General features: G+C 39.5%; 2 protein-coding genes across 2 annotated transcripts; one reads left to right on the top strand and one right to left on the bottom strand.

The window, feature by feature from the left end:
- LOC109839225 (protein TolB) lies at positions 2,494-7,833 on the bottom strand. The gene is made up of 2 exons (XM_020407654.1): positions 7,827-7,833; positions 2,494-4,122 (listed from the first exon to the last, which is right to left on the bottom strand). Exons 1-2 carry the CDS (start codon positions 7,831-7,833, stop codon positions 2,720-2,722), a joined length of 1,410 nt encoding a protein of 469 aa, XP_020263243.1. The 3' UTR covers positions 2,494-2,719.
- LOC109836111 lies at positions 8,304-9,761 on the top strand. Its single transcript, XM_020404012.1, has 3 exons — positions 8,304-9,147; positions 9,225-9,317; positions 9,423-9,761. The coding sequence occupies exons 1-3, from the start codon at positions 9,091-9,093 to the stop codon at positions 9,690-9,692; spliced, it is 420 nt and encodes a 139-aa protein (XP_020259601.1). The 5' UTR covers positions 8,304-9,090; the 3' UTR covers positions 9,693-9,761.

Below are 17,923 nucleotides of genomic sequence, written 5' to 3'. Positions count from 1 at the left end.
GAATTTGTGACTGTTTATAGCCATTTTTATCCGTTTATTTGGGTTAAAAACTTGTTTTTTCAAGGGCTATAAATAGGTTCTATGTTCAGAAATTGTCATCCATCATTTGCAGTTGTAAGATTCATATATTGTGCAAATTAACTCTCAAGTTTCCAGTTTTTAGTTCTAAGTTTCAGAAAAAGAAAGTTTCAAGATATTGCCTTTGTTCCCATCATTCTTAGAGATTGTTTAGACAATATTCAGAGTCAAAAAGATTCATAAATCACTGGTACACGTTCACATCCACATCAAGGCTTGGATTGGATTTGTATTCTTGCTACAAGGAAGGTTTCTCTTGGTTTTGAGAGGGTTGATCTCTTGGTCTAGAGATCGGTGTGCAATTGGCATGGTCTTGTCAATTGGGGTTGCAATTTGTATGGTCTTACAAATTGGTCTGGTTTGCTTTTGATTTTGTAAGGTTTCAAAATCATAGTGAAAATCTCAAGCGGGATTTGCTTGGGGACTGGATGTACACCGGGGAGGCGGAGCCAATATACATGCTTGTGTTTGTGATGTTCATTTTCTGAGATTGTTGTCATTCTTTCTTGCAATTTATAACACATCTTGCAAATTCTTTATATAACACTAATCAACACTCTCTAGTGTTTAGTGTATGCTTCCGCAGATTCTAGTCTTTAATAGGAGAGCGTAACCCTACAATTATCATAAGCGCACGATTCTACAGGGTTTTCCATTAGATCGATTTAAAGTAAAACAAGAGACATGCTAAAAATGTGTATCCCTAGTTTTCATAGTTTCAGATCCGAGAATGTCTCGTGTGGAGCTGAGAGCTTCTGCACATCCTCTCTACTGCAGTTAAGAGATAAAATTCAAGACACACCCATGGATGCTATAAATGTGATATGCAGAAGCAAGATAATGAAAGTATCATATTTGTGCGCAGATCACCAATAGTACGTATAATTCATAAAGCACACTCAATAAGATTGGGTATTGATACTAGTTTCCAACAGGATCGATTTCATATTGAAACCTAAGAGACGCATATGTACAGTATTCTCCCTGAACCCCAATCTCACACCGCTCCATTTTTTTCAGGCGAAGTTTCTGCCAGAAGCTTTCCTAAATTGAATAGATCTTCACCAGGCAGAAGCGGAGAACAAAAACTTGGAGACAAAGACAACCTCCAGCTCATATATCAGGTTCGGTATCTTAAGAACGGCTAAAAGGGCCGACCTGAAACTCCCCCATCAAAATTTTAAAGATATTTTCGCGTATTAAGAAACTCACAATGCTCAAAGTCTACTTGTTCTTATGCATGCATAACTAAATATAGGGCACTTGGCCACTTTACGACGCCTGCCCGAACATGCGCAGACTCCTACATCAATTAGAGACTCAATTCCATCAGGAAGCGGGATATGAAACAAAGACTAGCATGGTAAAGCAGTTACCACTATTGTGTTACCCACTAAATGTAAATTGGATAGAAATGATACCTTAGCCCGAATCCTGCAGCCTCTTTATCGGAATGTAGCAAACTTCCCATTACATGTCAGAATTTGTTATTGCGAGGAGATAATAAAAGTAAATTTAGCAAGTGATCCAAATGGTCTGGTGAATTGGATGAAGAAACATTGCCTCGACAATCTTCAGAACTTAAGCCGCCCAAATGGTAAAATCCACATTGATTCTATGACTTGCAGATGTGAACACATCTGACAACAGTCCAAAATCCAGACACAAGGACACGACTTATATGAACATTCCTTTTGAATGAATATGAATTTGACCCCTAAATATACGCACAATAAAGTTATCCAAAAGATGAAAGTGCCTAATAGTAGTTATATGAGCCATAAAACAGTCGGCTTTTGTTTAGAAGGGCAAATAACATACTTCATCTATATCTGTTTTACTATACATTTATACATGAAGGCCGCAGATGAACTTGTGTCTCGTGTGTTGGATGCTAATTTCTTTTAGGGTAAGTATCTTGAAAAATTCTTCAATGACCCAAAATATGGGACCAATAGAGGGGACACCTCACTTGTCCCCCCAATTGGTCCCATATTTTGGGTCCCTGTAGCAAAGCTCAAGTATGCACTAATACATTATTGACATGTCTTATGTGAGACCTTAATAATAAAGTATCTCAGCAACGCGTCTCGCTAAAAATGAAATCTCAACACCGAAAGCTACAGGCTTACCACCTGCTTCTAACTGGCGATCATGAATTTTGTACTAACAAAGTGTCCAACATGTATCGGAAACACGGATTCCCAACTTTTGTTCTACAAAGGCAACTTCGAATTTGTGATATAAGACTAAATACTTCTTACAAATTGTCGAAAGGAAACTTTCAACCTCTCACCCAAAAAAATATCAAATTCTTTCATATTTTAAGGAAGGTAGGATGTCTAAAATTCATATCATAAATCAAACCATAAAATCATGTTGAACCTTATTTGACTATTAATGCTTTACGTCGTCTACATGAAGAACAAATCAATAATTACAGCAGGAGAAACATCGACAATGGAAGCTTCAGAGCAAACTTTATTTCAGTATATACATAAGTATATAATTTATATGTATATCCTACTACAGTAGGGTAATAATCCATGTACCAGTTGTGCTCTTATGCTCATATATTACATAGAATACACTAGCAACCAAGTATAACGACAAACCGCTACATACCATGATTTCAAAAGATTTAGCAACCATTCTCAGCTCGGACGCTATTAGCTTCAGCCTTTACAGCGAGCCAGTGACAATCGTCAAATTGGCATCGAGCTCTTCCTTGAAGATATTCGGGAACATCAACAGGCTTCACAAAGAACGGAGTCCACGTAGGTGTTCCATCCTCATACGAATTGTGTGTGAGACGTCGAATATCAGAACCATCAATCTTTATAGTGAATATCTCCCCATAAGGCTGATAATGATGAGGATTGGATATCGGCTCAGCTGAAACCGCAGCATAATCCGATGTAAACACCAAACTCTTCGAGTCGGGACTAAACCAAGGATGGTTTGTCCTTCCTCCATCTCCACTATGAACTACTCTCCTCAATCCTGTTCCGTTTGGATGCACCACGTAAACTGAAAAAGAACCGCTTCCAGGGTTATCCCGATCTGATGCGAACGCGATTAACTCGCCATCAGGAGACCAGTTGCACATTGTATCAGTCCACGGGCCCTCGGTCAGACGATGAATTTCTTTGCTCTCCCCTTCGACCGCATCCATGATGTACAGATTCTTATGCCCAGATCGCCCGGATCTGAACACAACCCATTTTCCATCCGGCGAAGGAGAAGGAAAGGCATTGTTTTCCCCTCCTGAAGTAAGTTTCTTGACCACTGGCTCTGAATTCTCGCCATCCTCATCCTCGATAGTAATCGAGATAATGTCAACTTTCGTTCTCTCACTCGAAAACTCAGGACCATGGCTACTATAAATCACCCCTCTCCTCTTCCAGTCCCAAGCAGTCGGGAACGCATTTCCGTCAAACACCTTCAGGGGTTCTCCGGATCCATCAGAATTCACAACATACAATCCCGGCAACCCAACATAAGCAATTTTCTTACCGTCATGAGAGAACGAAGGGAACGACCCATCGATCCTAATCAGTGAGAAAGCTTCTGGGCTTGGGCTCCTAATATTCTCCAACAGCAACGCCGGGCTCCCATTTTCACCATCTCTACACCTATGATACCCAATCCTACTCCCATCCGGCGATATAAACGGATTATAGTGGTGTTTGTAGGGCGAAATAGGCCTAGTTACCTCAACGTAAGAAACCCCGCCGCGTAAATCCACGATTTCAATATGCGACTCCGAGCCCCCTCTTCCTCGTGTGGCCACCGCACGACGCCCAGATCCCAGCACTAGCCGGGGACAGTGATAAGCATGGAACCGCCGCGGCGTGATCCTCTCCACCGTGCAAACGCCGGAGGGAGAGCTCCCCGCCAAAATTCGAATCAAAGCCCTAATAGACACTCCACATCCGTCGTCGCCTCTGTCGGGTGAAAGTAGAGCACATTCCTCACTCACCCCAGCAAAAGCGCCAGCCTCCGTGCCCCCGACAAGTTGGCCCCTCCCCGACCGTCCGCTGTCTTAACACGTAGACGTCTGGTGTTGAGCCCTTGAACCTTTCGGCCGACCAGCCGGCTGTCGCCCAGCGATGCGACCGCGTCCAGTGCCCGAGGGGAGACGGAGGGGCTGAAGTCGGCGGCCGCCCCGGGGGGGCGTGACCGAGGTGGTGCGGGCTGCGGGGAGAGCGGGGTGGAGTAGACGGCGGCGGAGCTCTGTCGCGGGGGAGGGGGAGGGGTGTCGTGGGGTGGAGACAGTAAGGAGAGGCGTCGCCGGAGAGGGAGGGCGGTCCTGAGGGGAAAGGGGGGTGGGGTCCGCGGTCCGGAGAGGGAGAAGGTGAAGCTGGCGGGGAGGGGGAGTCGGGAGAGTATGGAGAGGTTAGAGGTTGAGACGCCGTGCGCTCGCTGGGTGAAGATGAGGGTGGAAGCTCTGAGGCGAAGTGGCGTTGTAGTTGACGGAGACGCCGTCGGTGAGCTGAGCTCCCGACTGGGGAGTTAGGGGGAGGAGAGGGGGAGCGAGGGCACGGAGAAGATGTCGAAGGGTAGCGGCTGCGGCGCGAGGGTTGTGAAGCGATGGTGCCCTGTGGGCCGCGGTGGATCAGATGACGGAGGAGAAGGAGATGGAGGGGAGGAGAGAGAGAGAGAGGAAGGAGGAGGAGGAGATGGGTGAAATTCATCATGGTGCTTATCTCAGCTCACTCTCTGTGAGCCCCAAAGTTTTTATGTTTCTAGGGGGAGGATGGCGACGGCGATGGACGCTGGCATCGCGACCAAATTTTTATTATATTTTATTTATTTATTTATTTTTGAGGATAAAGGAAGGATTAGGGATTTAAAGGGGTTTTATTGTACTGGCATATGAAGTTTTTTTTTTCTTCTTTTCTTCTTCTTTTTCTACCCCTTAAAATCAATTTTTAGTATCCGGAACCCACAGTGCTGAAGTTCAAATTAAATGCAGGGGCAGCAGCATTTCGATTGATATTTAGATTGAGCTTTGCCCCAAGGATCCAAAATATGGGAGCAACAGGAGGGACAAGTGAGGAGTCCCCCTCCTATTGCATTAATGAGCTGGTCAGCTCATTATGCAATAGGAGGGGGACACCCCACATGTCCCCCCTGTTGGTCCTAAATTTTTTGTCCCTGTAGCAAAGCTCATTTAGATTTGGGTTAAAGGACAAATTTTGAAAACAAACCCCTTTGCAAAAATATTCCCAAAAAAAGACCCGTTTTGAAAATATTTACAAAAGACGACCCAGTTTCAGCCCTGAGGCTGAAACTGGATCGTTTTTTGTGAAAAATGTTCACAAACTTCACGGGAGTTGAACTCCCGTGAAGTTTTGTTATGAAAAAAACTTCACGGGAGTTCAACTCCCGTGAAGTTTGGGAATATTTTTTACAAAAAAACGATCTAGTTTCAACAAAGTAGGTCGTTTTTTGAAAATAAAGTGAAAAACTAGGTCGTTTTTTGAAAATAAAGTGAAAACAGATCTTTTTTTGAGAATATTTTTGCAAAGGGGTCTGTTTTCAAAATTTATTCTTGGGTTAAATAACCGAACCCCTCGCCACCACTTTGGACGATTACGAAAAAGTCCCCTTAAATTTCAAAATATCAGACCCATTTAACTTTGCTATTTTACTAGTAAACTCTCTAATTAATTAAGGGGGTTTTCTAATAAAATCGTAAAGTTAAGGAAGGTTTTTCTTATAACCCCTGAGCTTAAGTGGGAGTTTCTGATGTTTTCAAAGTTTGGGGGGGTAATCTGATAATCATCCAAAGCTAAGGCGGTTTTTATGATATTTAGCCTTAGATTTGTCACATGGAATATTTGGTTTTAGAATAATGAAAGCATTTCTGTTCTGTTGACATTTTACACTTTTGTGAAGACTTAATTTTGTTGGTGTCATTTTAGGCTGTGGTGTAGATGTTCTAAGACTATCTCCAGCAGGAGTCGAAATTTTAACCTTCTCTCTCCTGTCACATCACTTTATTCCCCCTCCACATAATTCAACAATCTTTATTTTCTATCATCTCTACAGCAGGAGTTTTTTTAAAAGATTTTTACTTTATTTGGGACCCACTAACCCCATCACTCCAACATATATACCCCACCTTATTTATTCATTTCTTTTTCTTATTTCATATATATTACTACTACTACTATTATTATTACTAATATAACTCATTTATTTATAATTATAATTTTTTAATATTTACATAAATAATATATATTATTAATTGATATAAGGTGTTGAAAACTCAGATTTTTTTTGGTGTCCAAATTACACAAGACTAATCTCTATTTATAGAGGTGAAAAAATAAAAATTATAAATTAATTCCTAGTATTTATCTCCCAAAATATCATTTAAAAATTAGGAGTAAAACAAAAAACTCCAACCAATCAAGCCTTGACACATGGCTTGATACATGAGCTCAATTAATTTCACCCCCCAAAAGCCGGAGATGAAATTTTACCCATCCGAAACCGATTTTCCATTTCACCCCCCAAAAGCCCACCTGCTGGAGCAAAAAACCCCCCCAAAACCCACCTGCTGGAGATAGTCTAACTCAAAGGCCACGTTTGTTTTTTGTCCGGGGACTAGGGCTACTGTAATTCGTGGAAGTACCGTTTGGCAAAGGGTTAAGTGAGGGGTTAAGGAGACTTAACCCCTTCTTAACCTGTCAAACACAACAAATCTATATAAGGGTTAAAGTGAGTTAACCCTCCATAATTTGTCAAACATAAAAAATATAGAAGGGTTAAAGTTAACCCCTCTAGAGGGGTTAAAATGAGTTAACCCCTCAAAATGAGGGGTTTACTAATACTCCTATTTAGATGGAATAAGAGTTAACCCTTCTAATTATAAAAAAAATAGTCAAAATCATTGTTATTCCCAAACACTAAAACTGATCATAAAGGCTAAAATAAAACTTATTTAACGGGTTAATAATTTAGTCCTTCGGATTATCAAATGGGCTAAGTACATTAATCATTCTCTTTAACCCCTCTTCATTAACCCTTTGCCAAACGGGGCCGGAGAGTATAGTCTTGAGACTGTGTTAATCTGAGAATATTTTAGTTTAGTTTTTTCACATAGACCAGCATTCAGATTAACTTAAAACAGCCCAAACCGTTATTTGTTTTTAGGGGAATTATGACGTGGGGATTACTATCATGCCTACAGCTTCGGTGTTCCATAAAGATTTGTTGGAGCACCAGTGGCATATCTGTAAATAATTTCCTTAAAAATAGCTCTCACATTTTTAGGTGGATAGATTTGGCGGTTAGGAGGTGTTCCACACCTAAAATTGTAATTAACTATAGGTAAAAAGGTTATTTTAGTAGATTTGGCGGTTAGGAGGTGTTCCACACCTAAAATTGTAATTAACTATAGGTAAAAAGGTTATTTTAGAAAATACAATTTAGAAGAAAAACAGAATTTATGATTAGTTAGAATTCTCCAATTCACGTTATAACTTTTTACCGCCTTATCAAGTCACGCCGCACTTTCCTGTAGAAAATTTTTTTTTGGAGAAGATGCCGCTCACGCCGCTCCGCACTCGATCGCCGTCTCCAAAAAATCTCGTGAAGGCCATGAAAGGTAAGTCTTTTTCATTTTTAAAAAATGTTAATTATATAATATGATCTATTGTCTTTAGTGTTGGGACAAACGAATATTAGGCGCCTGACATAAAGACTTACCTAAAATAATATGATGTAAAACTTACCTTTCATGGCGTCTTTTAATGTTAATTATATAATATGATGTAGTCGCTTTAGTTACTAAATTAAAAACATAATTTCCATGTTTATAAGCTAATTAAAAGACGGCTACAATTTTTACTACAGAAGTTCTTACAGCTTGCATGCATGCACTTTCTCTATCACACATGAACATATGGCCATGGTGCAAAATTAAAGACTTTTAGTTTCAGTTCATAGTCCAAAGAGTCATAAATTCCATCATCTAATACTTAAAAATTATATGATGCTGAACTAGTAAATTGATGTGATCTACCATATGGAATTGTCTGTGATACAGCTATAAACTTTTATTGACTTCTTTGAAAGAAAAAAAAATAAAGTCACAATCACATATATTTAAGCGATTTATTTAGGAGTTATAATTTTATTTTTCTTGTACTTATTTTTTATATTTAATTGAAATGCAGAAAATGTGAGAGAGGAGTCTATTGGTATTTATTGCAATCCAACAAAAATGTTCAATATCGTAAGTGGCTTAACAAATGTACAAAAACAAGCGATAGTGGATATGGGTTTGGGAGGTATTTTACATATTCCTGATATAAGAATGCGTCGTTGCCTTTGTTATTGGTTAATGATTAAGGTAAATATAGAAACACGTATAATTAAAATAAGAGATTACGAGGTGTCACTATCAGAAAAGGATGTCGTTTACTTGATGGGATTACGTGCTGAAGGTGATATTGTTATGCTTTGCAATGAAAGTGTTGACCCGGAAATTTTGAAATATTATGTTGAACCATTCACGAAGAAAATTACAATCCGACACCTTATAAATTGTATTGGTTCATCTGATGGAGCAGACGATCATTTTAAGAGATCTTTTGTGCTTCTATTACTGGGACTTGTGCTAACTCCTATAAATGATAAGGATTATATACCCCAATATTATCTAAACATTCTGGTTGATGTCAAAAAAATCTCTTCATACAATTGGGCTAGATTCACTCTTGACTTTTTATTTTCAAGCATTACAAGTCAGAGGAAAAAAATGCGAAGTACATAAATGGGTGTATGCTTCTGTTACAGGTAAATTCTTTAATTTAAGTGAGCTAATATTTTTGTTTTTACTATTTTATCTTATAATAACTATATATGCTTGTCATTTATATTAGCTGTGGTATTATGAGCACTTCAGATTTCCGGGTAATGACTTTGATTACAATGCTAAAAGTCTTCCAATAATGGCACATTGGACTGAGAAGCGATGTGCATCAAGAGAGAACTATGAAAATTTATTTGGTCGTGCTGATAACAAAATGTATCATGAATTACAAAAAAAAGGTAGATAATTAGTTTGGTTATTGGATTATTTTATATTATTAAAACCAAATGTGCATTATTAATGTTCTTTCTTACAGCTAGTAGTAGTATTTGATTTAGCGATGCCTTACATGCAACAAGAAACAACTCAGGCTTCAGAAGGACAACATACAACAACATCCAATCAAAAGGTATGTGAGGTTTAACTATTGATTCTTTATTTAGATTTAATCTAGCTTAGTACCCACTTAATCTTCCTATTATATTTAATTTTATCTTTGTAAATATGTTTTTAGGAACATTATGCTACTTTTGAAAATAAATTCAATGGTCAAGCTGGTCAAAGATTGAGGCCAAATCATGGAGAAGAAAAAAAAGAGGCGAAGGAGGAGAAGGAAAGAGACGAAGAGGACGAGGAAAAAGATGAGGTTTCAGATGAAACATTTGATGACATTGACAAACATATGCTATCATTTCGTATGGCTTCAATTGAACGGAGTGTGCATTGCTTAGAAAATAATATAAAAAAATTATGCTTGAAATTACACAAGCTATCTTCGAGATGAGAGATGATGTTTCCACGCTCAAATCCGACATCAGAGAAAGCAAATTATATTCAAAGGTTAAAATTTTGGTTATGCATTATATTACTTGTAAACTTCTTTTTTACACATATCCTAACTTAATTTTTTATCACCTCTGTTTCTAGAATCATATGCAGAGAATTGAAGAAAAATTATGCAATATTTGCATTAGTCTTAAAGGAGAATCATTTGAAAAAGAAAGGAGAAATCCACTTAGCCATGGTAGTAACGTCGGAGCAAATATTGTTCATGTAGATTTAAATATGGAACTTCTTAATATGGATTCAGAGTGGATGAATGGTGAGACTTATGTGTCACCTCATCATGAGCAAAGGGAAAGCAGCAAGAAGCCTCAAACTACATTAGAAAATATGAAACCATTAAGAAGTGTACAGAAAAAAATGTCATTTGCACAAAAAAAATCAAAGGAAGTTGAGGATACTATCAACATGTGCCAACGTAATAAACATTCACATGAAGAGAAAATCATATCTGCTTTTCAGGGAGCAGAAAAGGAAGATCCTGACTTACTACCTCCAGGACTTACACAAGATGAAGTTATTGCTATAACTTATTACAAGGCATGTGTAAGTAAAGGAGATAAAAGTAAGTCTTTTGTTCAAATAGGTGATATCATTCTCACTGGAGAATATTTGAAGCCTTTGCTTGCAAGTGGAAACTTTGGAACTGATGCATGGTTATCAAATGAGGTACTTATTCTTTATTCTATTCAAAATCAAATGCATTTGTGGTAATCATAAAGTTATTCTTTGCATTGTGACTTTGGTTTGGTGAATGTAAATAGTAACTTGGTGAATTAAAATTATATTTTAAACCAATAAATGGTATGAAAGGCATGGCATATTTGTTTGTTCGATAAGTACTGTCAAATAATAAAACATCACCAAAAGCTTCATAGTCAACTCTTGATTGAGAATCAGCCCAAAACAAATGTGTAAGATGGCCTTCATCGTCAGTTTTATTCAAATAGAAAAAATCTACATCTTTCCTTTTTCTTTGTTCCATCATATTCAATACAGTTTGTGCATCTCCATGTTCTATTATTCTTCGTGATATTTTACCCCACTTATTATAAATATCTTTTCTAATAAAACCAACCTTCTCATAACCTCCGTCTCTATACTCCATAAAATCCATAATTTTATTTTTAGGAATGTCACATTGTGCTAGCATATGAATTTCTTCCATTTGTACATCATCAACTCTTCGTTGAGAGCGAAGAAAGGGAACTTCATCTGGGCCTACAAGCTCATGATTATGCATATCCCTTAAACTATAAACAAACCATCTCCGTGTTTCATTATCAAAAAAAAATCTCAAGACATGCATTACAATTGCATCTGGATAATGACCTTCTATCTGTTCTATCCATATGCTTAGTTTCACGAATTCCTTCTTTAAAACAAACAAATTTGCGATAATAAAGATTGCCATTTTTATCATATCTCACTTTATCCCTTCGAATGCTAAAACCCTTCAAATTGGCATATGAATTATAAAACTCATACCATTCATTTTCAGTGGTATAGGAATTCAGAATTATGTCCTCGTATTCCATTAAGGATGGGCCTCGGGGTTCACCTGACATGCATATTATTTAATAAGACATTAGTAAAAAAAATTAGTCATACAACAAAATATTAACCATATTAAATATTGTTCACTGATGGAAAACAATGTTCTAAAAACAAGGTTCTGAAATCATCTTCTAGAATTTATTAACATATATAAATAAATAAATTTCTAATCAACCAAAATTTAACAACAAATTTCATGCTAAATAACATTAACAGGTGCTTTCTTGATCTTGTATAAGTTCGGAGTTCCTCCATATCACTATGATTTCAGTTTTTATTCATCTAGCTTTTACTATTTCAATTGGTTAACTTTATTCATTAGCCTGAAATTAATGTTTGCTAGCATCTTTCTTAGGGGTAATTGCACATAGGTCCCCTGTAGTGTTATTGTTTTGAACTTACTATCCGTGTAGTTTCCTTGTTTGAGATTAGACCTTAAGTTAAATATTTTTGACACCTTTACCTTCAGATAGACCCACTAATTCAGTTAGAGGCGATATCTACCAAAAATTGTCTAAGGGTTCAAAAAAAAATTAACTCCGCAGTTTCTCTGCGACAATGAAACTACAAGGGTTCTAGGTGCAAAACAACAAGAGTCTATGCGCAGTTAATTAACTCCTAGTTTTTATCTACCTAATTTGTATCACAATTGGTCAACTATTATTCTGAAGTTAAAGTGCTTTTACTTATTAATTTGATTGATAGCAATAGACTAACTTCTTAAGAATATTTCTTAACCTTGGGATAAAAGAATTCTTGAAGTCTTGATTCTAGTTTTTGAACATGGATGATGTTTATATTTGAATAAGTCAGCAGTTTAGTTTAAGGAGGCAACTAATCGGCGTAATGAATTTACTGTAATTGCTTATTTTATATTATGTCAGCCATTGCCTTTAACATCATACTGTTGGAGTTCAAGTCTTGAATGCAAAGTACTAAACTAATTCTTCAAAGAAACTTTCAGGTTAAAGGTTCTTGCAAGCAACATTGTTAATTGTTGGATGTCAGCATGATATACGTTTTTATAGTTTTAGCAAAAAATTCCAAAGTGGCCGGTCAACCTAGCTCACACCTAGCAAGATTTACTTTACTTTCTTAATCTGTTATAATTTGGCAAAACATAGATTATTCTCTCAAGATTTACTTTACTTTCTTAATCTGTTATAATTTGGCAAAACATAGATTATTCTCTTATTTATCATTACTGTGCACAGAAATTGTCATTAAATTTTTTATTCTCTTATTTATCATTACTGTGCACAGAAATTGTCATTAAATTTTCATCATAATTCACTTAACGAACATTTTGCAAGAACACAATATCTATCTCTATCATCCTTGCTGTAATATTGTCGGCGCTTTTATATTGTGATGCAGACCAAATGGGAAATTTCCACTATGAAGTTAATAAATAACATTGACCAATTTTTATCAACAACAATTAGAAACTTGCATAAAGTTTGAATTTTACCCCAAATAAACCCTAAGTGCGCATACAAGATCAAACCAACAAAATAGACAGTTTTAGTATTGAAAAAGAATGTTCCTAATTTCAAATCAGCACCATTACGAGATTAGCAAACAACATGTTATCAATTTTCCCACAATCAGAGAAAAAGTTAGGGTTATAATGAGTGATTACATATCTTGATCCTGTTCGAACTCGTCGTGGCTAAGGAAGAGACTCCTCTCAGGGAGCGAAGAAAGAAAATAATTTCTCTATGCAAGGCAGAGTGAACACGAGTGTCAATGGCAGAAAAAAAAAATTTGAGAGGGAGAGATTGACGATGAGAAAGGGAAGAAGCAACGGAAGCTTTCAGGATATAAAGCAATTAGATAAGAATTTGAAAAGACTAAAATACCCCTTTCTTATCTTAACTGATTTTTATTTTTGTCAATTTAAAAATTTGAAAAAAGGGTTATTTTCGGAGCACCAAAGCAAACCTCTTACTATCATAACTAAAATGATCTTTTCGCTTTCTAATCTGTGAACGTGGGGGACAGGGGGTCCCACCCACGTTTCCGCTGCGCTCCTAAGCCCACGACGCACGCAGGCCGCCTATCGCTGTCTCGCCCACGTCGAGCTCGTAGGCTCGTACGTGCCGTCCCGCGCCGAACTCGAGATCGTGCACAGCTTCGTGCACGAATTTTTTCTCCCGCGTGCTAGCTTTTTCCCGCCTGCGAGAGCCCGCCTAAATTTCAGAGTTGCCCCCATGTTCTCTCCTATAAATAGAGAAGGGGTGGAGGAGTTCTTTGGTGTGGGGAAGTGTGGTAAATACAATTGAATATTGTGTGGAGTTTCTTTTGAGAGAAAAGAAAGAGTGAGTGAGAGAGAATTTGTAAGAATTTGGTATTCTCCTCATAGTGAAACCCCCCTCCCGTGGACGTAGGCTAGTTTGCCGAACCACGTAAAAATTTCGTGTTTGTATTTGTCTTATCTGTGAGTTGCCATAGCTTGTAGGTTCTCTCGAGATTTCAGTCCTTGAACTGATGAGAGGAAGAGTGTATATTTCACTTTGATGAAATATATCACTTTCGATTCTTGTTTCCTTTGAGAAATAAGAATTTCATTATCTATTCTCGTTTCCTTTGAGAAACAAGAATTTAGAGGTTGACTTGTGCTTTTGTGACAACGAAAGTCAGGGCTATCTCTCAGGTGATATCGCTTCCGCTGCGGCGGGCGGGACTCCGCCCCAACAATTAGTATCAGAGCCCTTATTCAGACTGGAGGTGGTAAAATTTCTGATCTGAGGTGGTGGTTGAATATTGTGTGGTAAAACACAAAGAAATTGTTTAAAAAAAATCCTGAGAGAAGCGGATTGACATAATACAAGCGGAAAATGGCTTCTACAAGTAAAACAAGTAAAGTTGGAAAATACGAGATTGAAAAATTTAATGGGAAAAATAATTTTTCTTATTGGAGGATGCAGATGAAAAATTCACTGATTTCGCAAAAATTGCACAAAGCTTTGACTGGAAGAGAGAAGCACAAAAATATGTCTGATGAGGATTGGGAGGAGCTGGATCTGGAAGCACGGGCGTCGATTATCCTTTGCCTTGAAAGGGATGTAGCTTTTTTGGTGGACGGGGAGGAAACGGCTGCGGGCGTGTGGTTAAAGTTGGAAAGTACCTCATGACGAAGAGTCTAACGAACCGGATCTATTTAAAATCCAAATTGTATACTTGCAAGATGGACGAGGGCTCGTCAATCCGGGAGTACATCAACAAGTTCGATAGGATCATATCGGACTTGAAAGACATTGAGGTGACAGTGGAAGGCGAGGATCAGGCGCTTCTACTACTTCTATCTCTGCCGAAGTCTTATGAGAATCTGGTGTAAACACTGATGCTTGTGGGTGACAGTTTATCGATGGATGAGACTAGAACGGCGCTTCTAGCGGATGATCTTTGAAAAATTGCAACTAGTGATATGGCTACTGATGGTAGCAAAGAACAAGCGCAGGGACTGTTTGCCAGAGGAAGAGGCAATGAGCGAGGAAAAGGCAAGGGAGGAAAGTCTAGATCGAAATCGAGACCTCTTGCGGGACGAGCGTGTTTCAAATACGGTGAAGTTGGACATTTCAAGGTCGACTGTCCAAACAAGAGAGTAGGTGGGAAGAACAACAACAACAAGACTAAAAGACGAGAAGGCAAGGAAGAGGTGAGCTACGCTTCAGAGGATGGGAGCGATAAGAAATGTTATGTCGTTACGGATGGCGAGGATACCTCCGGGAAGTGGATTCTTGATTCTGGTTGCTCTTACCACATGTGTCCAAACAGGAAGTGGTTTACTACCTACAGGAGCATTAATGGTGGAACCATATTGATGGGGAACAACCATGCTTGTAAAACGGTGGGGCTAGGTGATATTAAAATCAAGATGCATGATGGAGTGGTTCGAACCTTGACGGACGTACGACACGTTCCCGGCTTGCGGAAGAATCTTATCTCAGTCGGAGCTTTGGACTCCAGGGGTTGCAAGATTGTTACAGAGAACGGAGTGAAGAGGGTTGTTCGGGGTTCCTTAACAGTGATGAAGGGTGTTCGTCACGGTAATCTATATACTCTCTCGGGTACGACGGTGACGGGAGATGCAGCAGTTGGAGCTGAAGGAAGTGGTGGAGACCCATGTGAGCACACACGGTTATGGCATAGGCGGCTTGGGCACATGTCAGAGAAGGGTCTGGATCTGCTTGGTAAAGAGGGTTTGCTGAAGAATCTGAAGAAGCCTTGCATGGATTTTTGCGAGGACTGTGTGTATGGAAAGGCGCACAGGGTTCAATTTCTGAGGAGCAAGCACAAGAGCAGAGGGATACTAGATTATGTGCACACGGATGTTTGGGGTCCGGCTTCGACAACTTCCAAGGATGGTTCCAGATATTTTGTCTCATTCATAGATGATCATTCAAGATATGCTTGGGTTTATTTCCTGAAGCATAAGAATGAGGTATTTGAGACATTCAAAAAGTGGAAGGCGATGGTTGAGAACAGTACGGGAAAGAAATTGAAGACGCTGAGATCTGACAACGGTACAGAGTACACAGACGGTGCCTTCAAGGAGTTCTGTGATCAGGAGGGTATTGCTAGACACTGGACAGTTAGATCTACACCACAACAAAATGGGGTCGCGGAAAGACTGAACCGAACACTGTGGGAGAAAGCAGTGAGTATGCGATCATATGCTGGTTTGGGCAAAGAATGGTGGGCAGAGTCGATTGCTACAGCTTGTTATATTGTGAATCGATCTCCACATTCGACATTGGACGGTGATACACCCTATCGGGTGTGGTCAGGGGAACATGCAAATTATGAGAGACTCTGAATTTTTGGGTGTACCGCCTACTATCACGTCAACAAGGGAAAGCTTGACGCGAGGGCCAAGAAGGTAATTTTCTTGGGGTATGCAAAGGGAGGTTCTAGTCATGTTCAAGTAGGAAATCAGGTAGATGATGAGCTTGAGCAGGAGGAGGTTCAGTAGGAGAATACACAGGCACTACAACAACAGCAGCTCGAGGATAGCTTGGTTTCTACTAGGCCAAGGCGAGCATACAAGCAGGTACAGAAGCTGGGGGCTGATCAACCCCTGAAGCACTATGGGCATGTTAATTTGGTTGAGTACGCACTCTCGGTGGAGGAAGATGAGCCGGTCTCCTTCCAGGAAGCTATTCGAGACAAGCATAGTGAGAGTTGGTTGGCTGCGATGGAGGAGGAGATGGAATCTCTCCGGAAGAACCAAACATGGGAGGTGGTCCCATTGTCCGTAGGAAGAAAAGCTATTGGTTGTAAGTGGATGTATAAGAGAAAGGAAGATCCTTCAGAGCTCGGTGGAACGAGGTATAAGGCGAGGCTAGTGGCCAAGGGGTTTTCACAAAGAGAAGGTGTGGATTACAATGAGATATTTTCTCCGGTGGTGAAACACACCTCTATTCGGGTGCTATTGAGTATTGTTGCTCATGGTGATCTTGAGCTGGAACAACTCGATGTCAAGACGGCCTTCTTGCACGGAGAATTGGATGAAGAGATCTACATGCATCAACCTGAGGGTTACAAGGTTGAGGATAAGGAGAATCATGTATGTCGCTTAAGGAAATCACTTTACGGATTGAAGCAATCTTCACGACAGTGGTACAAGCGATTTGACTCCTTCATGCTGAAGCATGGGTTTTCCCGAAGCGACTATGATTGTTGTGTTTACATTCGGAAGCTTCGTGGAGGTGATTATATCTATCTCCTTTTATATGTGGATGACATGCTTATTGCATCGAAGAACAAGGTGGAGATAGATAAGCTGAAATCTCAACTCAGCAAAGAGTTCGAGATGAAGGACATGGGCGCTGCAAAGAAAATACTGGGTATGGAGATTAGAAGAGAGCGGGCGAATCGGCGATTGTTCTTGAGTCAGAAGGGCTACATAGAGCGGGTGATCGCGAGGTTCGGGATGCAAAGTGCAAAGTCGGTGGTGACTCCATTGGCTCCACACTTCAGGCTTTCAGGTAAACAATCTCCCACTACAGCGAAAGATAAGGCACACATGGAGCGTGTTCCTTATGCTAGTGCAGTTGGCAGTTTGATGTACGCCATGGTGTGTACACGCCCTGATATTTCACAAGCGGTTAGTGTGGTCAGCAGATTCATGGCAAATCCGGGAAAGGCGCACTGGGAAGCAGTGAAATGGGTCCTGAGGTACTTGAAAGGTACCACGGATACGGGTCTATGTTTTAGTGGAGATACATGTCAGGTCGACGGGTATGTGGACTCAGATTATGCGGGCGATCTAGATAGACGGCGATCTACTACTGGTTATGTATTCAGAATACATCGGCGATCTACTACTGGTTATGTATTCAAGATACATGGAGCTCCAGTTAGTTGGCGATCGATGTTGCAGGCTACAGTGGTACTTTCTACAACAGAGGCCGAGTACATGGCTATGGCGGAGGGAGTGAAGGAAGCATTGTGGCTGTGGGGTCTTCTAGACGATTTGGGGGTTGAGCAGGAGAGCGTGAACTTGTGGTGTGACAGTCAGAGTGCGATTCACTTGGCGAAAAATCAAGTTTACCATGCTCGTACTAAGCATATCGACGTCAGGTATCATTTTGTGCGGGATGTCATAGA

The sequence above is a fragment of the Asparagus officinalis genome, chromosome 4, assembly GCF_001876935.1.
Source record: "Asparagus officinalis chromosome 4, Aspof.V1, whole genome shotgun sequence".
Taxonomy (NCBI): Eukaryota; Viridiplantae; Streptophyta; class Magnoliopsida; order Asparagales; family Asparagaceae; genus Asparagus; species Asparagus officinalis.
This window is presented reverse-complemented; position numbering and strand designations above follow the sequence as displayed.